Consider the following 25172-nt stretch of genomic DNA (forward strand, 5'->3'; position numbering starts at 1 on the left):
GGTGAGGGAAATGTGTACGGACCGGGTGTTATTCCTCAAAAAGCTATGAGCACCGGAATCGGTAGCCAATCTTAATAAGCTTAGGTAGTATGGGAATGCCTTCAGTAAATTTTACAAGTTGGATATGTGCACTATACAAATCCCTATATTGTTATTGTTATTATTACATGTATATGATTTACAGGAAGGAGAAAGAGGACCAAATAAACTCGGCCAACAGCCGAGCCGGTGTTTACAAGTTTGGCCAATTCTTACACCATGCACCAACATCCAACCAGCCCCCTGCTTCCCGACTGCCTTCAACCACCAAGAGAAATGCCCTTCCCAAGCCACACCCACCCACTCCACGCACTCCTCTCTTGATCCCCGCTACCAGCAACTACAGTAGACCACCCTCGAGGTCCTTCACTGCCCAGAGCTCTGGGGCGACATCAGTTGGAGGACAGGCGGGTCATACTCCGACTTCTGAATCTTTGCCATCCTCCGATAAGTTTTTCATCAATGTACCGCCTCGAAGCCCAGTCATCGGTGAGAGGGGTAGCAGGAGACCAGCTCCGATGTCGTACTTGGGTAACAGAGGGGGAAGGCCGCAGCAACAATCTTGTAAAGCAGCACAGGTAAGCATGTAATGAAGATCATTTTTGTAATGATACTGTTTAATCAAAATATCCTTTATGGGTATTACATAAAGCAATAAATTTATAAAAATTGCATATGGCTTTGCATAAAAAAAATGGAATATAAGCTGCGGATAAGATGTCCAATTTATTTTTGTTTGCATGTCTGAAATGTTTGTATTTCCCATAAACTGATTCAAAATTTGTGGGATGAAAAACACTTGACCTAAAAATGCCTTACCTTTTCATAGTAGATTTTGACCATGTTTGCATGTTTGGTTTTTGTGAAACCCACCCCAGGTCATGAGTTCTCCTAGTGTTGCACTGGCAGATACTATGTACAATATGAATATTCAAACTCCCACCCGACCTTCTACCCATGCCAAGCCTCAGGGGCAGGTTGCTCCTGTCGCGCCCCACCAGTCTGCCACCCTGGAGACGAGAAGGGGAGGTAGCTCTGAACCGGCCATGGGACCAGGAGGGGATGCACAGGTAAGGCACCAGAATAGTTATTCCAGTTGATCAATGTTTTCTTTTTGAAAATTCAGTGTACTTTTAATTCAATAACAACATATGAAAATTAACTTATATATGTGATGCAAGGGCTCTGTGTCTTATTCTTATATGCAAAAATGATCTTAAGAGACAGTTTTAAAATGCATCTGTATCATTTCTTTCTGTTATGAGACCATCCTTCTAAAATGAGTTGCTTTCTAAACACTATACACCTGTAACTGCAAGAGGGTGTTGCAAGGACTATGCAATTGATTGCCAGTCATTCCTGCATCAATCACAAGATGAGATCTGCATGGTCGTCTTTTTTTCAACAGAAAACATTTATTTGTGTTTTAGTGACATTAAATCAATCTATCAGTTGCAAAAATCTTCACTCCAGGGGGATCCTACTTCCATTCTTGGTTCCAATGGGGGCACAATTATAGGCTGTACTTTACATCACAGGGTATTACTTTTGGCCCCCCCCCTTGGACCCCTCATCAATCCTTGTCAACACACATATCTTTTCTGTTTTCCAATGCAAGCAGCCAAACCCCATTTCATCCGAAGACCAGTTACCATGCCAAGGAGATATCGAGATGAGTGGCTCCTCTCTTGAGATGATGGAAGCGAATCCCCAGGAAGACATGCAGAATGTACAAGGTGATTGGCTCATTTCAATTTTAGCATCGGATGTTGGTGTTAGTGTTTGGCTGATTTTTTTTTTCAAATCACATAAAAAACATCTTCTGACCACAAAGGCCCAACTTCACCAAGGTGGTTTTGAAAACCCACGGTTGAGTCAATGGTTTATGCAGATTTCCTGTATAAATTACGCTTAATTCAGTGCGTATCGGTCACAGTGCGCCAATTTGATGCCTGTTACCATGGTAAGATATGCAATTTTATTCATGAATCCACTGTTTGAAGAATGGACTCATGAATAAAAACAGTGGACTCATTAATAAAATTGTGTATCTTAAGACCCCTGAAATACCTGTACTGGCTGCTCAGAAACGCTGTTAGCGCTAACAGAGGTCAACCGTTACAAACTAATGCATTGATGCTCACAATGTGTTATTTACCTCTTGGCACAACGTTTGACATCATGATTAATAAAAAAATACTGTTAGCGCTAACAACGTTTCTTTTTGACCAGTTCTAGTGATCCCTTTGACCCAGGAAGTTTACTGAATTTAGGAATTCAACAGTCGTCCTGTGTTAGCAATAGAGACAATAATAGGAATCCTATAATTTTCTTTGACCTGCCCTCCCAGAATATATCCCTTGACCCCAAAGAGTATACAAGACATAGATAGATCAGAGTGTTCCAAGACCCCAAACACACCTGGCGAAACCTTTGACCTGGATAGCTTGAAGGACTTTTGAAATTACAAGTCTTTGGGGGCCCGTTGCAGAAATAAAGTAAGAAAAATCAATCGCAAGTCCCAAACGCGCCTGTTGATTGATTGAAAAACTGAGTTGCGATTGATTGCAACTCTTTCTGCAATGTCCCCCAGGTCACTTAACAACGCAGACAATAATAGAAGTCTTTGATTTTTTTCTTTGACCCGCCCTCTTTCAGAGTACCCCTTGACGCCAAAGTGCAGCCAAGATCGGGATAGAACAGAAGGTCCCAAGACCCCTAAGACACCTGGTGATACCTTTGACCTGGGAAGCTTCAAGGACTTTGGGAAGTCAAAGTCTCCAGGTTTCTCTTATTCCTGCAGAGCCATGTTTGGTGATTCCGCAGACCAAAATCAGGTAAGAATTTGAATGAGTTTGATATTCTTTATCAGTTTGTATGGTCTGTATGCAGTTGGTCTACTTCTCAAGAAAGCCTATTTTAGGTCAAAGCGATTTGGTCTACTAATTTGATCTACATTACAATTGGTGCAGTACCATCATGTAGACTAATCGTGCAGGTTTAGTTCACTTAGTTGTATTAGACCAAGTGGATATGGGACAAAACAAATATGGTCTACCAGGAGATTAGACAAAATGATAAATAGACCGAATTGCAGTAGTAGACGCACTGGTTGTAGATGAACTAATATTGGACCATGTGGGATGAGACCCCAGGGGGGGGCCACTTACATTGACGAGTGGATACCATGTGCGACCCCAAAAAACATGTAAAAAGGATGTCTTTTTCAAGATAGGGCACGTTATGTACGTAACGTGATAAGGGTGTCAAATACACAAAAATAATGAAGAAAGGGTAGCTATTTCGCTAGAAAAGCTATGCGTAGTTAGGGTAAATTTTTCGGGGATGATAAAACAAGATTCAAATGTATTATAAAGGATGTCCTTTTGCCCCAACACTAAGTTTCGAGTCCGATTTGCACGAGGTGTTGAAGGTAGGGCCATACTAATTAAACCAAATGGTGCGTAAAGGTAAAACCGATGACAGACGGACACATGACATAATGATATTGCTGTACTTGCTTAGGTTCATTTCAGGGAATATTTACCAAGAGTATCGCTTTGTTTGAAGTACTTGTTAAGGGTAGGGTTTCACACGCCAATACTTGTCAAGGGATGCATTTTCAGAATATGGAAAATACGTGTTTAGGGTGCTTTTCGAGACCCGATGATTGCGCATGGTATCCACTCGACAATGGAAGTGCCCCCCCCCCCCCCCCCCGGATGAGACCAAATGGAAAGTAGACACATTGGGTGTAGATCAAGAAACAGTGTTCCTTTCTATCTTGCTTCACATTTATTTCTTATTTACATATACATTAATGTTGTATGATGATCAAAATACAAATTGCTGATTAGTTGGTTTAAAAATGTGAAATGTGGTCCATGAGAAGATTGCTTATTTGATATTGTTGATATTAAATACAGATTAAAATTTTTGGTTTGATGATATCAACAAAATTTTGTTTATAAAGATTACCAAGATTTAAAAATTAAGCATATGATAACTCATACCTTAGGGTCATAAAAAGCAACCATTCTAGCATTGCATTTATGAACATTGAGTTAGAAATATCTACATACCTATGAATCTATCTTTGCAGGCTGAACAGACTTCTAACAACAACTTTCAAGAAAATCCGTTCTTCTCTTCCTTTTTTGGTGCGGTAAGTACAGGGGAGATGCTCAGAACTAACATCATTATCCCTTTTTCCTTCTCCCTCCTTTTCCTTTTCATTCTCCCCTTTGATCTTTCTCTTTCTCCTTATGTCTCTTTCTCAACCCATCCTCCTTCTCTATCTCCTTATCCTTCTACTTTGGTTTTCTTTTATTTTGGAGCTATTGGGATGGGTCAAGCAGATCACTCTATAAGGTTTATTGGAAGAAGAAAATCAGTTGTTAATGGGATGATATTTCTTTTGAATCATTAAGATAGTCATCGTGATAAGAGCTTTTGATCAGGATGATAGGTCGACCCCCCCCTCTAACTGGTGCAAAATCAGCACACAGAAAAGATAGAGAGAGAATGGAAACCGTGGAAAAGGAGATTGGTGACTGGACCCTTCCCCCACACCTCTCTTGTATCCTTCCTCCGTTAAAGCTCAATGATAGTAGTTGCAGTAAAACACTAATTTCGTGAGAAAGTCTGTAAAACCAAGGTTAAGTATGACTATATCATCGTGGATCTAGATCTGGTACAGTTACATAAAATGAACTTTGTGAAATCATAATACGATCACACTGAAGATCGCCAACACAGATAGGCAGACGTGGGACAGTGTATTATTATTGCTGGAATAAAGACCCGATCGAAGTGACCAAATCCGCGCTTATTTTGCTTAATTCTCAGCAATTACCAAATTTCTTCCAGAATCCTTTGGCACATATTTTTTATTCATACAAACAGACTTGGGTGGTCATTATATCAGATTCTGTAAAAAGCCATTTTGAGATCGATTACCATAACTGGAGTTTATCTTTAGGGTAGATCACTAGTAGACCATCTAGGTTTCTACGCTCCAGCGACTCCGGCCTTACAGTTTCAAAATGTAAAACAAAGTGGGGGGGGGGGGAGTTTACCATCTATGCAGGTTCCTTGCTGGAATTTCCTCCCACGAGAGATGCGGGATAGCAAGTTTGTCGAAACATTTAAGATTAAACTAAAACCGTACCTCTATAACTCATTTTATCAATTTTATAACTACTTTTATCACTACTTTTATAAATCAATTTTATAACTACTAAGTAGTTATATAAAAAAGTGATGTATCAAAAAGGGAACCTAATCTACAAGCATTCTGCTTCTAAGGGTTTGTATCCTCATCTTTTCCGTTTTATGTACTTAAACATGTATTAATATTGTATTGATTAAAAATGCTTGCTATTTATACTTATATAGTCTACATGTGTAATGGTTGCTCAGCTTAGTTATGTAAGTTAAGTTAACAAAGTTTTGTAACATAACGGATTTGTGGAAATAAATCCTAAATGAAATTTTAAAAAATGAAATCAATGATTTTTTTGTAATTTATTTATTTATTTTGCTCCCCCTTCATGCACTTGTGCACCTTGGGCATCTTTTACTAGTTGGATATGGCGTCTAATGAATTGCATTTATTATTATTATCATTCCCCACCTCTGAGTAGCTTAAAATACTAAACAAAAAGAGGAAGACAGAGAAAGTAAACTGATAACTGGCAACCTACATGTACCCTCATGTGAAATGACCAAGAGGGAAAGGAGAGAGAGAGAGAGAGAGAGGAGAGTAAGATGGGTCTAGTTGTCCCCAACATTCATTCTCACATTTCTACATTAAATACTACTAGTACTAATTTTTTTTCAAAAGAAACAACCAGACTATGATTTTTTTATTTTTATCTTCTTGAATATATTGCAGAGTAGTAAATTTACGGACCAGCAACCTTCACAGAGTCCCGGTGATATGTTTGGAGGAGGTAAGTTAATAATGATAATAGTAATAGGCATTTATATACCATCATCTATCTACATGTAGAAATATTCTATTCCGAGGCGCAATGTTATTATTATTATTACCCCGGCTTTAGCTCGAGCTGCCTTTCAGCACTCATGCATTCAAGGAATTTATCCTGCCAAGTAGCCATTCACCTCACCTTGGTTTCGTTTTTCTATATCCCTGAAATAGATGTATTTCTACGTGATATTTACCCCACATACTGCAGATGTGTCTGTGATTAGGGAGGTAAAGTTCATCAGTGATGATTGTTTTTATTGCACAATTATATGCCCATTACCTATTCATAAATTTTCTTTACTTAAATATGATTTATAAATGGATTTTATATAATTATCTACTGTATTATGAAGGGTGGTTATCCAGACAATTCCTTTTGTTTTTTTATGAACGCCCTATTCCTATACTGATGTGTTCTTTTTATATTGTATATCATATTTTAATATTATATTTTTAATCTTTCTCTGCTCAACTTTTCACGCGATTGTATGATATGTGTATGTTTTATTGGAATTAAATAAATGAATTGAATCGAAGTGAACTTTGTCAGTGCTGTACATGGATGGAGCCACAAACACTTTTCAGCTACTTAATTACCCCAGCCTTAAACAGTTTTCACCTGTTAGAGGCCAGCATGCAACTTGATTGTTGCCCTCTCTGACAGGATTCTACTTCAATAATACTGCATGTATATTTTCCATGTGGATACTAAAAATAATTCAATTACAGTAACAATTTATTATTTCTGAGTTCCACTTCTTTGAATGCTTTATTGTAATGCATTTGCTGCCTATATTTTTGTCCTCGCTGGTTGCCATGAAAAAATGCATAGTATCAAAAATTCTACTTTTGGTCTTTATAACGTCAACGGAACTGAATTCCTGTAATCAGTCTTTGATACATCATTACCAACCCTTACAACCTTCAAGATCCGTTCTGCTAATAGTTTATAAGAAATTACGAGGGAATAGGCTGTCACTTATGCAGGCTAGGGCCACGCTGTGGCAATCACTTTAAGAGTTCGAAAGCCCATACATCAGCCACCATCTTCTGGGGCAACCTTTGAACATAAAAGAGCTTTTTTGGCAAACATCATTTTGTTTATTCATTGTCTGATTTCTAAGCTGAAATTAAGTTTTTGTCTCGAATTTGCTCTGCAGCACATTGAACTTCTAAATAGTGTGCTTTAAAAATGATGTATAATCATTATTGTTACTTTTGTAAAGAACATTTATTTGATTTATGATTTATTTATTAAGTTGCATTATGGTTAGTTTGTCCAGAGGCCTGCTTACGTCTTACTGTTCCCATCCCCTGAATAACCGCCACTTATTCTCCCTCACTTCCTCATCACAAATAGGAGGAAACACCCCCGCTACCTCAAACACCAACCAAGATGCTGGAGCCATGTCCATGTTTGGGGATTCCCCGTCATCTACCCAACCAAACCAGACTAGGCAAGAGCCGGAGTCCATGGGATTCAGTTTCAATTTTGGCAGTTCATCCCCTTCCCAGACACCTGCTGGTGGAGATAGTGAGAGTGGGGGTGGTAGATCAGGAGGATTTTGCCTGTTTTAGTTAGTTTTCATCAAAGAGGTACGAATAAACTTTTTGAAGGGTTGCTCGTAAAAAGAGAATAGGGCCCTTAAAAAAAGTAAAAAGGGATTAGGGCCCATGTTACGAAGCATTGCAATGAAATACTGTCTATCTAAAATTGTGATTGATGAAAAATGTTCATCTCATAACTACACAATATGGATCAACCACATATTGATTGAGTTTGATTAAGATCTGTTGCTAGTCTCTGTATGATGGGGCCCTGATTCTCAAGAATTCAGTAAATAAGGAACTTGTCTAAAAGTCTGTGCCTCATCTTTTATAAAAGCAAGGGGCGTTTCACAAAGATTAAAATTTGACTTGAGTCGCACTCAAATTTCTGGTATAGATGGCATCACCTAATTGGCCAAATTTTGCTATTAAGAGGTCGCATGCTATTGTGTATAAATCTATAAGATTGCGTGTCGTGTATCACATGCGCATCAGCACTTAACATGACTTTAAGTCATACTTAACTCTTTAAGAAACACTCTAAAGGTAACATTACTCTACATTGCGTCCCACAAAAAAGGTAACCCACTTTCAGAGATAGATTTCACAATTATTAACCATGTTTTTTTCTATAAATTTGATGCTTATGGTAAGAGTGGAATCTCATTTTAGTTGAGACCAACAGCTCAGCAAAATCATTAATTCATGGCAGATTACAAACATTAAGTTGTGAGGCCTATCAGATATGAATTGCGCAGAAACTCACCCGTTAGTCTGAATCCACTCTCATTTCAGGGATCAGTGAAAGAAACTGAACAAAGAATACAAATGAAATGCTAATGAGCCAAGCACTGAATAAGCATGGTTGTCTTATCATGAGCCAATCTTGTCACATCAATTCATGAGATTTTTTTCACAAATCAGGTATCAAAATATAGAGGAATAATTGAATTGTATGATGATGAAAAACAAATATTGTTAAGTGACTTTAAAGAACAAAGATGTGGGAATCCCAGTTTCCTTTATTGTGGGACGCACTGTAAAGTGATCTCTTTATGAAAAGTAATCCATTTCTATTTGTGTTGTTTAAATATGATTTTTTTTGTATGAGCAATAGGCCTATGTGAATATTATCACTGTTGAAGTTCACAAACGTGAAAGTAATACCTTGCATTCTTATAAGGAATAAGAAATACAGTATGTGTAATTTTATCTGTAGACCTTGGGCCCGTTGCATAAAACTTTTTACCTGAGAAAACTCAGGTTGTTTTTACCGGAGTTTTTGCCCTGTGCTAAAGTCAATGGCGGAAATCAGACTAACCTTAGTTTTCAGTTTTTACCAGAGTTTTCTCAGGTAAAAAGCTTTATGCAACAGGCTTCAGGGGGTGTTTGAAAAAAGTGAAGTATGACTTAAATGTCCAGTTGTGTACTGAGGACGAGTACGTGCTACTGTGTTTAATCAGTAAAATTGTATGTGAAATAACCATGTTTGCCTCAGTACTAAGGGTGACTTTAAGTCACACTTAACTCTATCTGAACTTTCCCCCCCACCCTAGCCCCCCTCCCGTTATTGCATTTTTATTGTATTTTTTATCGGTACATTTCATGTTGTACATTTCAAATGTGTATATCATTAGTTCTATAACTGTTTCCTTTTGGATACTGAATCAACTTCAAAGTGTAAATAGGATAATTAAACAAAATACCAACATTGTAAACATAAAATAGGCATTGACTGTATATAGGACACTGTAAGCAATTTAAACTGATTTGAGGAAGTTCAAGATTAGTCAGTTGAAAACAGAACTAAACCATTTATTTTGTTTGATCTTATCATATCTGTATGTAACTATGTTTATGATAGCATTCTTGCCTTGAAAATAAATGTTATGTATGATATTTAGGGAATATTGGATGGCCTTGAGTGGGATGGTTTTATTTTGTTTTTTAATAGTTGGGTCACTGGGAGAGACTATGCTTGATTTTCATGTTATTCTACAAAAGAATTACGAGGTTTAAGTTTGGACATCATTTTGTGGGCGTTTCATAAAGCTGTTCGTAAGATACGAATGACTTTATGCTAAATGATATCTCTGCATTTATTGATATATGACCTATAAAGAACATGCTCCAGTTGTACGTAACTTTATGAACAGCTTTATGAAAAATCCACCTTAGGGCCGTTTCATAAAGCTGTTCGTAAGTTAAGAGCGACTTTAAGAACGACTGGTGATCTTTTATGCGCTAAACCATCGCCAATGAATATACCATTTATCATAAGAAAGGATTACCAGTCATTCTTCAAGTCGCTCTTAACTTAGGAACAGCTTTATGAAACGCCCACCTGGTCTGGAGTTAAGACGGTCAGCATCCCCCTCCCGAGGCTATTCATATCCCCATGAAAGCGATCGCTGCGCAATACCTTGGTAGTCTGCAGGCACAGACCCTGATTGGAACTTTGATCAACAAGTGTGCCTCCACGCAAAGACTAGCACATACAGAACTTGCTGTTCAGCCTTCAGTACACAAGGCATGAGTAGGCTGCACATTCAGACCCTTATTTCGAGTGAAGGGTTTGCCCAGCAGACTAATACCTTGGTTCTAATGGAATGAATAAATGAAAAGAAAGCACCTTTTAATTTTCTTTCACAATATCAAATTTTATTAACATCGATATTTATGATGGAAGAAAGCATGGCATACAATGGTGTTTGTTGCGACAAAATAACAATATCACATTCTCGCATCACATATCATTTTTTTTCATGAATAATTTTTTTCCATGGGTAATACTATATCATGGGTTGGTATGCTAACAGGTTCATTCTTCATTGATAAACACATTTAGGAAGATACATGGTCTAATTTTATTTTCAATCAAATATTTGAATATTGACCTTGAGAATAACGAAATCCCCCAATCCTTTGAGCAAAGCGAGAGACTATAAATACTTATTGCTCTTAATCAGGGTATGAATACTATGATTAAAATAATGATATTACTATTGTAGTGTTGGTTACTCGGAAATGTATTGGATTTTTTTTTCTTCTTTCTTTTCAGAACGCGAATACTATCATTGCGGTTTCTATGGCACCTTTGCAGTAGTTTTTTTCTTCAATATTTTCAGATACAACTTGCTAAAAAAATGCACCTACGATTCTTAAAGAAATAAAATAGCTACATAATTTTATCCTTACCAGAGGTCACAAAATATTTTGGGTTATTTTCCCACCCGGAAGAAAGGAGTTCAATGGATATTATAACAATACCAGTTCAGTCATCATCAACTACCACCACCATTACTTCCACCAAAATTATTACCCAACATGTTCCTTTTATCGCCAAATTCACCACCATAACACCATGATGATGACCATCACCATTATCATCATAACGACCATCATCATCATCAGCAGATATCACTGTCGTCGCCACCACCACCATAATCATCACCATCACCACCGCGACCACCACTATCATCATGATCATCATGAACATCATCATGATCATGGTGATGTTGATCATCACCATTATCATCATCATCATCATCACGACCACAATCATCAGCAGCAGATATCATCACCGCCGTCGCCACCACCATCATCATCATCATCACCGCCGCCACCACCATTGCCACTACCACCGTGACCACCATTAGCATCATCATCATGATTATCATAATCATGGTGATGATGATCATCATTATCACAAACCAAACTAGAAACTTAGAAAATAATGTTTGACCTCTGATAGGCGGTTTGATGGGTAGAATAGATAAGTTTCGCAGACTGAACATGATAAGCTAGATATTTTTAACATGGACGTTCGCTTATCATGGGGGGGGGGGTAAGACTAAAATTCAAAGCGTAATGCGACGTTGCAAGAAAGTCAAGTTGCGATTTAACGCATATCGTACAAATTTGCATTTAATCCAAGGTTGTGCGCTTGCATTTTTCTACTTCCTACGGCTACGCTTGATTTGAAATTGAAGATTCTTGCAACGCTCCTATGTGATGAAGAAATGTTCAGAGGCCGAATAGTCGAAAATTGTAACATATAGTAGACCATTAGTCTAATGCCTATCAGCACAGCTGGTACTGGATCACCTGATAATTTTGGGGAAACCTTTGTACTAGAGGAAATTGATTACAAACCCGTCTTAAGTAGTACTTGCATGAGTATAGCCGATCTCGGTACATTAAGTTAATGAAAATAAAGAGGAAGGCATGTATTTGAATATGACGTGCTTATACTATTACCCATTAACATTTTGACATCGTATGAAATGCAATATATGAATGTATATTTCGCAATTTCAATGAAGCATAAGTTAAAAAAATACGTTTATATACAGAACGTTCGTAAATCCTCGAAAAAATGCAATACAAACATAACATTCATTCAAAATAAAAACATGGTAAGTTATAAGTTCTCGATTTTGCACCAAAAATCTCATTAAAAGCAAAAGCGAAACATCATCGAAAGTTTATTTTGTCAAAGATTTTGTAGCATAATATAAAGGGCCAATGTTTCTTACTTTCTCTCCCTTTTTCGTTTTATTTAATACTTGGAAAAAAAACAACGTAGGGGTGATCTCCCCTGCCCCTCCGGCAGAGCCCCTGGGCAAATATCAAAATAATAGGTGCTCATTGATCAATTCAAGGTCTTTGGATAATATCTAGAGGTCATGCTACTGGAATGTAACTCTAAGGTAATTCGACAAATATACTACACTGGTTTTACAGATTTGCTTAATGCCTGCAAGTCTGGTAATAATAACTTACGGACAAGAACGTATAAATTGCACGCAATTGCCCATCCACACCATTCATTGCGATATTATGATTTCAAGAAATATACAAACAAGTTAAGAAAAGTTATTTTCTGGGAACATTTCTAAGAATTGACGGCAATTTAGACACATCTTATACTTAAGTCGCTACGAAAAGTACACGCGTTTTATCACATTGAATGAATGAATAAAATATCTTTATAAATTACATATATTCTTTAATTTCCTGATCGTTGAATGTTATGCTGTCACTGATTGTAAGTCATGAATCAATGAACGCTAACCATAGGTTTCCATATCCCCTTCCCCAAGTGCGATGTATTCTATTGTAAGTTATGAATGAACAGACAGCAATATTTCAAACCGTTTCAAAGTAGTTCATCTCTGAAATTGACTAAAAGAAACCAGCAAATGAAGTTATACTTCAAAGGGTGACGTTACTTTTAGCCAACGTGCGGAATTAAATATATGAACGATGTCATAAAACCAGAGATACCACGCATGGAATAAACAGTTTCTATGGCAACAGAGACGATAAAGAATATAGTGAAAGTATGATTCAAAGGAGAAGAGGCACACACGGGTAAAGAGGAAAGAGAACAAAACAAAGAAAAGTATTGGTGATAATAATGATCGCGACAATGATGATGATGGAGATGACGATGAAGATCATGATGATGCTTAATAAGCCAGTTCACGGTAAGCTCAGGATCAACTTTTCTCAAATGACCTTTGTGATTTTTTTCATTAGGATATATAAGCACTATCATTTTCAAATGTAGATGTTTCGTAAGCTTTACCGGTAGAGTATTCAAATTCTAAGAACAAAAGGCATTGTATAGACCAGGTGACTAGAATAGTACATCAGGGATAAAGTTTGGAAATCTGTTTTATTGTCTGCCTTTGGCACATTTGACTATTGTTTAGGCTACTGTCAAATACCAGTGATTATGAAGGCTCTATTTATTACTTTTCAGCTTGGACGCGATAAAATGAATATTTTGAAAGGAATACATGAATAATCATCAAATCACAAATGCCTATGTCAGTGAATTTGAAAGCCACCTTCATGGTTTATCTCAAATGACCCTTTTCTGCTCGTGCGCAGTCTACAACCGTGAACAGGCTTATTGGCATTGAAGGTGATGAGAATTGTGATTGTGGGGATAATGGTGGTGATGGTGATGATGATGGCGGTGGTGATGATAATGGTGAGGAGATTGATGGCAACTGCGTGCCCCGTGGATAGGAAAAGAGAAGGTGGGAGGAAAAAGATGAACAATGGAGAAGATTGAAGAAAAAGATGAGAAAGAAGGGAATGAAGAGGGCTGGACGCTGAAGAGGAAGAGAAATGAAACGGGTGGGCATGGGCAGGGAAAAATTCCGGGAAAAAATGACACTAATAAATCCTACCGAACTGATGCATTTATTCTAAATTCACCAATATTGTTATTCCATAACATTTTTTTATCATTCAGGCTTGATCGGGGGCTTGATATTACCTCTTAAATGTAATTCTACTTCGATACTGGCATTACCGATCCTCGTTGTCGAAAGGAAGTGGAAACTTAAAAAGTATGTATGAATTGAAGGAAAGGAAGGTCAGGGAGGGAGATTGGATGAAATAAGAAATACCCGTAATAATGCCTTCAACATGATACCTCTCCCAAGCCTCCCTTACACATGTTACATGCTCAAAGTTTCATACACACTATATGTGTTTATTCTTATCGATCGTGCATGATGTCAAACAATATTAACTGAAAAAGAACAAGTATCATTAAATACAAAGCTATAAATCTATTAAAAAAACATGCATTTTTCCCTGGGGACAGTGGATAGTTGATAGAGTTGTGAATATTGACATGCAGTGCGCGTGCACCCCAAATGACCCATGTTACCATTGCCTCGTCCCTCTTCCTGGTATACAGTAGTCCGTATTCTCCCATAGTGATGCCTTTTGTAATGGAGTTATAATAGTCTATTTTTTGCAGAACCATGGACGGCTGTAATGAATATCGTGAGCATATAACATAACCTAAATGTGCACTGATTCTTTTACAATTATTTTTGGCACCATTTTTAAATGTTATTCACTGCAATTAAGATATTGCTATTCACATTTTTCATTTGAATGTCTCGCCCACTTCCATAAGTGCCTGCAAGACCATGCACAAATATCGATTGTGCCCGAAGTTAGCATACCTTTTAAAAAAAATTACGAATAGCTCATCAAATAACATAATACAAAGGAACAGTAACCAAAGCCTGGTTTTCATTGGACAATTTACAACTACTTGCGAAAGAAAAACGACTCTGGCGAACGTCATGGGAAGCTTATAAACACATTTAAAGTCAAATTTTGCGCAATTTTGGCGCTTTTTGCCGCATAAACCTTCTCTCAATTGAAGTTTGACCTCATTACTATTTTTTTTTACATTCGCTTCGATGGCAAACCTTCGCAAAAGGTCTTAAGTCTCGTGAAAACCAGGCTTCAATAAAACTCATCACAACAACATAAGAAAATCAAAGAAAATATATTATTTGAGTTGCAATACTGTAGTTACCCTTAAGTCATTGCATCAAAAAATATCAAGTGTTTATCGCGTCGTCACATTTAAAACTGCATAACAACAGTTGCCAATAGTACAGACGATATTTTGGAGATCCATGACGTCATAATTTTTGCTCATCATCACGAATGCTGGAAGCAGTTTCCACCAAGCCGCTGCTGCTGAGCTTATGTGCTGTATTTGGGAGTTTTTGGCTTCCACAACGCCCGACGCCTTCAAGAACATAGAAAATGTATTATCAAATGCCATTTATGACAATGAACAACCCAAGAAGTCTTTGTGGAAAATCGATGAATCAAAACGGCAGTTTCGTCTTGGACTCTTGACAAACGACATATTTGCAATGATTCGTCAGCTAAGAAACGTAGGACAAAACTGTTGTTATGGTTCACAAATTTTCGACAAAGTCTGCCCAGCTGTTCTTTGTCATTCGACGGACATTTTCAAAAAATTACTGTGTTCTTGAATCTGTCTCCGTTGCAAAAACTCATTACTGCGGAGCGATCAATGCTGCGAATGACACTGGCATTGTACCAATATCTTGAACATCACATCTGCTTTCACCAGCGTCAACAAGGTCGATAAGTATTACAATAAATTCATATTCTCCTCATTCATATCAATATAAACACAATTCAAAGCAGCTTTGGAGTCATCTCTTTCTATGTGTTTATGCCTCTGGCGGTGGTTCAACTCCCGGTGTTCGCCTTAGAAGCAACACGAGGGCCGTTGCTGCTGTACAGAGTACGAACACAACAAGTAACACCCTGTCCAGTACCTGTGCTACCTTTCCCCAGTCTGATTTCAATTGGTTTTGTCTCTCCCGCTTCTTCTGCAGGTTTTTCATATGTTTAAAGATATCGGTGACGCTTCGTTCTAGTCTTGCAAGGCGCCGGTCCTGCATGGACTCCAGTTCTCCCATCCCGCCACCGACGTCCCTGTCCTCGAGAAGCATATCTGACTCGTTGCCCGGCGTCGTCGCCGTGCCGAAGCGAACATGCATGCTGTTCCGGCTCGGTGTTTGGTTGTAGTGATTTAAAGTGGCATGCCCCGTATCTGTTCGCTGATGGCTGCCATTTTGAAAGTTGTGCGTGGTGTAATGACCACCGTACTGTCTATAGTCGGAACTGTCGCGTCCTGTTCGCCGTGACCCGGAACCACATGCCTGCACGCATAGAACCTTGGCGAAGTAATCGAGAGCGAGGATGCGAAGCCATCGCGGAACATCCTGTCCTTCGATCTTTCCTCGCTCGTTCACGTTCAACACAAATACATTCATGGCGGTAGACAGAGATATGAGGAACATGGTCGCTGCGTAATATTGTCCTGTGGAAAAAAAATAAGAACGAGTGAGAATGAAACCATGAAGAAAAACGAATATCCTTTCCGATTTTTTAATAATAATAATAATAATAATCCGCTTTTATATAGCGCTTAATCCATCGGAACGACGTTTCTAAGCGCTTTACAGATTATATTATTACCCCGGTCATCGGATTCAATCAGTCATTCCCGCACACAATGTGTGCACATCCTCCACTCCCTGGGGAGTATTCCAGTCAGTCGCCTGTGAGGCGCACACAATACTGGACAAGCTACAATGACTTTCACATCCCATTTAGCACCTGGGTCGAGAGTGGCAAAGTGTGGATTAACGCCTTGCCAAAGGACGCCAGACCGCGGTGGGATTCGAACACACGACCCTCTGTTTACAAGGCGAGAGTCAGAACCACTTCACCACGGCTCCTCCACCCCTGACAATATTCTATCAGGATGTCGAGTAATCTTTCAATCTATGTACAGGTTCATAAACAGTTATTACAATTATGGTTTAGTTTATCATTTTGTCAGCAACCATGATAACACGATTAACCAGCTTATCACAATCAAGGTTTTCATAGTGGTTACCATAATGACCACCATATAGTCTTAAGTCTTCGAGAAACGCACCAAAGAACGATTGAAGGAATCGTCGCGGCATTCGTTCTGATTAAACAACGTCCTTTTGTGATTCAACTGCAAATCGTACGAGAGATATCTTTGTGATATATTTGACCGCCATAACAGATACTGTTACCTCCTTGCACAGATGTTTTGGCGCAGACAAGTCTTGATTTCTTAAAAAAATAATGAAACGTTGCAACCTTTGATAATGGTTCTATAATAGTCGTATGATTATTTTTGATACTATTCAGAATGTTCACGAACAGTAAAGTAAATCCAACTTTGTAAATTATAAGTTGCGTACGATATATCACACGCCATCACATTTGCGTCGATATTTCACACTGAGAAGGATAATTCCATTGAAAGACATTTAATGGTAAGTGATAAAGACCGTGATTTCATAGCAGTTGTCATTGCCGTTAAGGGCGAGTTTAAGTGATAACTTAAATCTTCATGAAACACAGCATGTAATTCATGATTGTTGACGATCCCTTCTTATCTATACTCGGTAAACTCGAGTGAAATGAATAAGCTAGTATTGAATTTTATTACCACTGGCAACGCCCTGACAAGGGGTAGGACTCACCGGCCAATACTCAATACCTGGGGATATTTCGCAAACATTGAAGCATGACAGCCCCATCGATGAGATTTCTCAAGGAGGATGTTGCGAGAACATACTTGCAATCAATAAATTTCAAATTCTTGTTGCAATTAACATTAGCTTTAGCAAATGTGCTTACACTCCTCAAAGCTATGAAGCAATCAAGGAATCCAAAAAAGATTTGTAAGTGATGACATGTTTGTCACAATAACCCACTACATCAATCTTTGCGAAACATCGCCCGTATGGCTACTTCTTACCAATTAAAGGAACTTCATCTGATGTTCTTGGCATCATCTCGGCAACCAGTAGCAAGAAGACAGTCAAGGATAAGATGAGTGTTACGCTAAGGGACACCTTGACCACACCCACGTCATAAGGCATAAAGAAACCCAACATCGACAGCGACGACAACAGAATACAAGGCATGATTAGGTTGTAGATGTAGTACAGTGGTTTTCGCCTCATCCCGATGTAAAAGGTGACGTCGTGATAACGTTCAGGACAGCATTCGTATTTCACGTTGTGGCGCCGCGAGACGGCGAATTTGAGGTCCCATTGCTCGTTGTTGACGAAAGTTGAAAGGTCGGGTTCGGGCGTGTGCTTGTCAAGACTCATCTGGAAGCTGTTGTAGGTCCAAGAACCGAACTTCATGCTGCACATCTGCTCGTCAAATGGGAAAAACTTGACGCCGATCTTGCAGGTGCTTTTGACCAAGGCCGGTTTGGACCAAAGATCCACCGTGCCACCACTGTTGACAAGAGCATTGGACTGCCGACTGTGGGCCACGTAGTCGTTCGAATCAGCGCTATATCAGAAAAGATAAAATATGCGGTTATGATTGGGTGATCAATTGGCATGGTTGATAGAAGAAAGAGGGGCTTGGAATCCATTTATTTATAATAGCCCAGAGATAAGCGTTTCATTAACAATAAGTAAGTTGTCAAGTCTGATATTTTTTCTTGTTTTGATTGGCCGAGAAACACAATCTGGCCGTTAATATTGTTCCTGTCGGATAATAAAAATGTGTTAACCAGTGCTGACCACTTTCACAAAAAAGTTCCTAGAAGAAAGAGTACATACTACTTCGACATTGCTTAACAGCGTCAACATGATCAGCGGCAATGAGTGGATGTTCTTGCCTCTATGACATAATCGGGACCTTTTGTAGGATGTTTAATGTCGATTACTAATGGCTTGGGGTTGCGGTCTGGCTTGCCATACCACCGTGACACCGCCAGGCGTTTTATTTTGCCACACTCTTTCTTGATCCTAAACAAACGCGCTATTCTATTCATTATCATTATTCGGAGTTTAGGGGAGTAGATTTTGCGTCATTGGCCCATATTGTGACGTGGGGTTTGATTTAGACCGTGGTCCAACTCTGTGCTAATACTGATCATGAGAAGCCGAAATATCAAAATTTTGCTTACAATGTATGTACCTATAATGTACTGTGCTCTCCTTGAGTGGTGAAGACAACTATCTTATTTACCTTCCAAGTCAGTCAAGAATGATTTTAGAGAAAAATGAGCCTCTACATTGAAACTACAACTTAATATAGACCAGAGATTTTTTTTGTAAACCCGGGGAGCGTTTCATGAATGGACTTCAGAATAGTGTAGGTTAATTGTGAAACCCCAAATTCATACTTATAGGGACAATGTGATGCGGTCCGCGCTAAAGTTGGATGAACATGCAAGACTCGATTGTTCCTCATGCACATTGCACACATGCAAATCTCTATGGCAATTAAAAGTTATAACTTACTCGCCATAGATCTCCTTGGCAAAGTAATAGCTAGAATTCCATGGCAACGGAAAGTTATAACTTACTTGTCGTAGAGGGTGACGTCTGGTATCCAGATCTCGGTGGCTGGGATACGCAAGATTTTAATTCCCTCATAAGCTTCTGGATCCCAAACGAGCTTCTGGTCGTCCCAATGCTGATATGATAAATGGAGATATAATGTTTCATTTTATTCGAGATAGGCTTACTTGAAATCATGTAATGATCGCGTTTGACCTCCTTATACCAGACCATTCGTGAAAATAGCCTCGTTATTTACCAAAGCGTGCATTTAAACAAAGGGATGTTTTCACCAATAGTCGGGTAACGTAATTCCATGGCCGGACATGATCATTCCGTAATTCACTGTAAGCCCCCCCCCAAAAAAAAAAAAACACAAACAAACAAATATATATATTGAACATTTTTATTGAGAATTCATGCTTATTACGGACTTATAATACCATCATGAAACACACACTCATATCCCCATAATCCTTATAAACATTAAAAAACATGCCTTATTAAAAAATACCTCAACACTTGTATCAAACTTCGAGTAGATTTATCATCATGATTTATTATCTTCATCAATTTTAACTAAGAAAACGTTACATGCAAGCATTAATTTGCACGTGAAGAACGTTGCGCCACATCAAACGTTAGTGTACCTGTATACCCTAAGATTATCATGAATATTCTTTACTGTGATGAATTGTAATTGTTATTTTCGTACCTGTTCTATCCATACGTTTAACGTCAAAACTTGGTTCCTTTCATCCTGTAAACATGGGAAGAGAAAATAATGAAGAGAGAGAGAGAGAGAGAAAAAAATTAATTCATGTGTTAAAATCATATTCAAGTGTTCGTCCAGTGAGTGTTGCATGGTACTGAGAGACAGAGGGGAGGGGGCATTGAAAGAGAGGGAGATGGAGAGAGAGGGGAAGTGACATAAACACATTTATATAAAAGATAATACATGCAACCATGGCAACATAAGTACTAAACACATGCAGGAGGATATCACGATTGGAAGCAAGCCTGATTGGAAGGATTATCTTCTCCACAAACTATATAAGCGACAAAAGGGGACTCGAACCATGATCAACCAAACTGCCGACCTTATATCGTTCAGGAATACCAGTCTCACAGTCAGTCTGGTGGAGGATGTTCACCGAAAACCAACATCAAATTGATCTATTATTATTATTATATTTTTTTAAACAAGTGCACACCTAGTTACCAATAATGCATATAGCATTTATTTGATTTGAAAGCAGGATAAAAGAGCATTGTAGATTAAATGTTTTGCTCACGGGCATAGGTGCCGCGTCCGGGGATCGAACTCTGGCCTTTCCATGTATAGCCAGGCGCCTTAGACCACTCGGCCACGGCACCTCCTATTATTACATACTACATGTACGATACCAGTTATCTCGGTTATCGGTTGGACGGTCGAAAACCGACTCGGAGTCTTGACGGAAAGAAAAACACCATGCTTCAGTCAGATATGCGATAATGACACCAAATCAACCCAAACTACCAGTTATTTCCAATGACATTATCAGTCGGATAGCAGTTGGTTTATTTAATGTGACTTTACTCTTAGTATCACTGTCATTTCGTAATACACTAAGTGAAGCTTTTTTCTTTTCTGTGTTTTATAGGCTTTGTGATCATCAAATTTCTTGTTTTTTCTTCGATATTTGAACGCCTGAAGGTTCCATTAGCCGCGTTTTAAAAACAAAGCTGTCTTATATAAGATGAACAACATTCGAGAAAGTCGACACCTATCTTGAATTGTATTTCTATCCCATTTACCTCTTAGAAAACATAAAGAACAATAGTTGTTGCAGTAATGTAAGATTATATTACATTATTTTCTTTAGAATATAGAATTCTTAGCGCTGAAATAAGTAAGATGGTGGTGGGGGGGGGGGGGGGGGGGAGCGACGGTTATGACATTTATAAAATACAGGCATAACATTTTTTCGATAAACCTCATCTGAAAATCACCCTGGCACTATACCAAAGAGTAAGATTCGAATCTCTCAAATCTAAGAGTGATTTTCTTTTAGCTACTGATCTAGTTGATTTGGTGCGTCATTTTCAGTGAAAACCAACGAAAAGGCATTTGACAAAATGATTCGATCAAGCCGAAAAATTATATTTACGATGGCACAATAATATAGCAATAATACTAATGAAGACAGTAATCGTCACCTGTCAATGAAGATATGGGTGGGGGGGGGAGACGATTGGTTTATTAGCGCTCAGTGTGGAATCACTAATAGATAAAAAATTAACCCACAATTGTATGACACTAATAATGTTATGACGTCATTAGTATATCCCCGCTCTCATCGCTAGTCGATTCGGCCTCTCTCTGGTGCGCGAGCGTCAATCCTCACAAGAGCATTTTATTCCGAGCGTGTGTTTTCGGAAGGCCCTGTTTGTCTGCGGAATTAGTTTCCTTTTCGCTGCGACTTTCTTTTATTCTTGCTTTTATTTGATTCTGTCTCCGGCTCTCCTGATATAGTATCACAGACGTGTTGAATAAAGGCACATGGTGATGTCCTCTCTACCATGAACATAAAATGAAAATAAATCTCTGCATAGACTTTGTTTCAAATTTGGGCTTTGAATCGAATCCAAGAGATTATTTTCACTTTTCAGCTGTGACTGTTATCAGTTTGTAGGGAAATGTCATTTTGTTTCAAAAGTAGTGTTCATTAATGATTTTTTTACAATGTTTAAGCAGATGCTAACTTAAAAAAAGTATTAACATTCTTCTATGGGGTTGCTTGATTGCATGATTTTCCTGCTTCCATGTTTCATTTCCCTTTATGCTCGTCTAATACTCTCCTCATTGTGAAAACAACGACTTTTGAAATAAACAATTGTAATATTTGTTCTATTTGAAGTAATAATAATCCATTAAAGTGATTGGTTAACATTGGTTTGACTTTTAAAAAATCTGAGCTAGAAGGTCAAACTTATCACCTGTGTCTGTGATATGTTACAAACATGAAGCTCAAAAAAAATTGCGTTCGAAAACAATTATTTAGTGCTTCAAAAATTGAAATATAAAGTGACCGGAAACACCATATTAATTTCATCCCATACACTTATGTGTACTATTTAGGCGTCTATAAGACGCCTATTTACAAAATCGGGGTTTGCCTTGTAGTTTTAGCTTTTCATTCTCAATGGTTGTTTTCAGGGTTTATTAGTTCTAACACATGGACTTGTACACATGTTTCATCTTGGTTTGAGAATTTTTTAAATCGGCTGCTCACAAAGTTAAACAATACCTTTAACACCATCTTATCGATGATGAGAAGAATAAAATGGATAGCAATGTTGGATGGATTAACGCAGAATCGGGAAGAGAGGAATTAGAATTATGCGCGGTGTGGGTGGGCAGGTAAACGTGGGTGCATGTATACGAGCGTGTGGATAGAGAGAGTGTGGGGGGGGGCGAGCGAAAATTTTTAGTTGTTATCCTCGTCCATAATCTTGTAAAAACTCGTCCTTCCATAATTCGCCCCCGATGATCCCCTCACACGACATTATCAAATCGTTCATGCCCCTGCCACCCAAACAGAAATCACTCAAAGCTTCTACTACAATATCCCATCGCCAAAGCCGTGCAGTTTTAGTGAAACCCGTTTGATGCATAGTCCGCCCTCAAAAACGGGCGTTCAGACGGAGTCGGTTACTCAATGACGTCATAACAAAAAAGTGCATCTACCTTAGATACATGAAGATTGTGGCGTACCTGGAAGATATAGGTAGTCAGTGAATAGCTAATACAGGTGAGTGTTAGAGTGTAAATGGATTAGTGTAAAAGAAGGGAAGAATTAATAAGAGAATAGAAGAAGAGTAAGGTAAGAAGAGGATCTTCGTAAAATAGTTATACATTTGCAATAACAGTTTAAAGCTTCTGAAATCCTTCAATTTGATGGGCCGATAGTAAACTTGTTATGGAAAGCGGGAATATGTTATAATAAGTCTTTATAAAACGGGTCCCAGAATACCAAACATAATCATAATTTTCGAAATCTGTGTGGAAAACGTCTTGACACATGCCCTTGCCTGATGCCACCCCACTGTCCTTTAATTCCTCTTAACTCCTTTACGTTTTATTTTTATATTTTAACTAAAATGATCTTATTTCCACATAAAACATTCGATATTCACACAATGAGGCGACCCATTTCTTTCAAAATGCCCCAAAGGACCAATTAAGAACGCGATTTAATCTTTCCATATTTTATTTATGAATACCACTTATCGAAATCAACTATACTTCACGGACTCCCTTTTTATCATAAAGTACTTGGGCCTACATTGCATTTTATGGGAAGTGGAGCTGACAAATAACTCCGTATTTCTACATCGGAAGGCGGGAAATTCGGGCAATTTTATCAATATCCCTTCCGTTGTATGGTCATACGTTTTTCATAAACTTCAATTCTTAGATCTCAGTTATTCGCACGTCGGCAAATTTGCTCTCAAAAGTGGGAGGATTTGTTTCATTGGAAGAGTATCTGATGGAATAGAGCGTACTCTTGTGAGACGGGGAAGGGGCAGGATCGAGTGGTGTTATCCAGTCCACCAGCTAAAGAGTTCTCGTACCTTTGTTGAATTATTTTTATCATAAAAAAATCAGATATCATAATTATAAGCTACTATAATTTATCAAACTGTACTGGTTTGCGGAACGTGTTATAATCTTGTACATTATAACCATCCAGCTGGAATACTGTTAAGCGAATGTTGGTGTTTCTTGACCTGAAATTCGAGTTCACCTCTTCCCTAACAATAAATTTCAAGCACTTGTAGGATGCAAGAACAGGTATTTGTTATTATTACCATTGTCCTCGGCCTCTTTCTCCTCCTCATCACCTCCACCACCATCATCATCATCATCACAACCACCATCATCACCACCACCACCACCACCACCATCATCATCATCATCACCACCACCACCACCATCATCATCATCATCATCACCTCCACCATCATCATCATCCTCATCATCATCACCACCACCACCACCATCATCACCACCACCACCACCACCACCATCATCATCATCATCATCACAACCACCATCATCATCACCACCACCACCACCACCACCACCATCATCATCATCACCACCACCACCAGCACCATCATCATCATCACAATCATCATCATCATATCAATCATTTTCATCATCACCAACCTTATCATCATCATCATCATCACCATCATTAACCTCCCCATCATCGTAATCTCTGTTTCTTACCATGTTATTGATTTGGTTGATGGATAACGTAAGTGTAACATTGATGGCGTGTGACGAGTTCCACACCGGACGGACCAGCTTATTATAATTCTTGAATAAGTCTTCGAACAACTTCTGCTCGTTCCCTCCATACATCGCTGCATAAAAGAAAATCAAACAAAAACGAAAATTAAGAATCATTGATCAACTATGCATGAGCGTAACATCAAATAGGTCTATCACTTTCCTTCAAGAAAGAAAGATTGGAAAATTAAATGAATGCAATTTGAAATGATAGCTTATCATCCTGGCAATGAATTTCATATTCATTGCAAATACTCAGCCATTTCGTTTCATCACATCCTTACGTTTTTGTCATTGTATTTTCCAATTTCATTTGCCAAATTTGCACATTACCCGAAGGCCGGTTAAACAAATCCCCGCATCGCGTTAACCGATACTTTACACGGATCGGATCGTAATCTTTAGAAATGAAGGTATGACGTAATAATGGGTTATGATGACAAACGGTGTGTATCGTCAGCTTCTCAATTAGTTCAACGCTTGAAGTTAGTTCGCATTGTGTTCGTACACAATTTTCATTTGC

At 38.4% G+C, this 25172-nt stretch overlaps 2 protein-coding genes across 3 annotated transcripts; one reads left to right on the forward strand and one right to left on the reverse strand.

Moving 5' to 3' along the window:
* The first annotated feature begins 173 nt into the window (after window positions 1-173).
* LOC121427835 (flocculation protein FLO11-like) lies at window positions 174-8866 on the forward strand. The gene is made up of 7 exons (XM_041624402.1): window positions 174-617; window positions 918-1109; window positions 1661-1775; window positions 2698-2876; window positions 4142-4204; window positions 5936-5993; window positions 7392-8866. Exons 1-7 carry the CDS (start codon window positions 174-176, stop codon window positions 7607-7609), a joined length of 1269 nt encoding a protein of 422 aa, XP_041480336.1. The 3' UTR covers window positions 7610-8866.
* A 4387-nt stretch (window positions 8867-13253) lies between these two features.
* LOC121427616 (neuronal acetylcholine receptor subunit alpha-10-like) lies at window positions 13254-24745 on the reverse strand. Of its 2 annotated transcripts, XM_041624109.1 has the most exons (5): window positions 24587-24745; window positions 20021-20065; window positions 19332-19441; window positions 17757-18304; window positions 13254-16271 (listed from the first exon to the last, which is right to left on the reverse strand). In XM_041624109.1, the coding sequence occupies exons 1-5, from the start codon at window positions 24719-24721 to the stop codon at window positions 15616-15618; spliced, it is 1494 nt and encodes a 497-aa protein (XP_041480043.1). In that variant the 5' UTR covers window positions 24722-24745; the 3' UTR covers window positions 13254-15615. The 2 variants fall into 2 exon arrangements, with proteins under 2 accessions (XP_041480043.1, XP_041480045.1); XM_041624111.1 differs by lacking the exons at window positions 19332-19441; window positions 20021-20065; window positions 24587-24745 and adding an exon at window positions 19149-19240.
* Window positions 24746-25172: the final 427 nt, after the last annotated feature.

The sequence above is a fragment of the Lytechinus variegatus genome, chromosome 14 (assembly GCF_018143015.1).
Source record: "Lytechinus variegatus isolate NC3 chromosome 14, Lvar_3.0, whole genome shotgun sequence".
NCBI lineage: Eukaryota > Metazoa > Echinodermata > Echinoidea > Temnopleuroida > Toxopneustidae > Lytechinus > Lytechinus variegatus.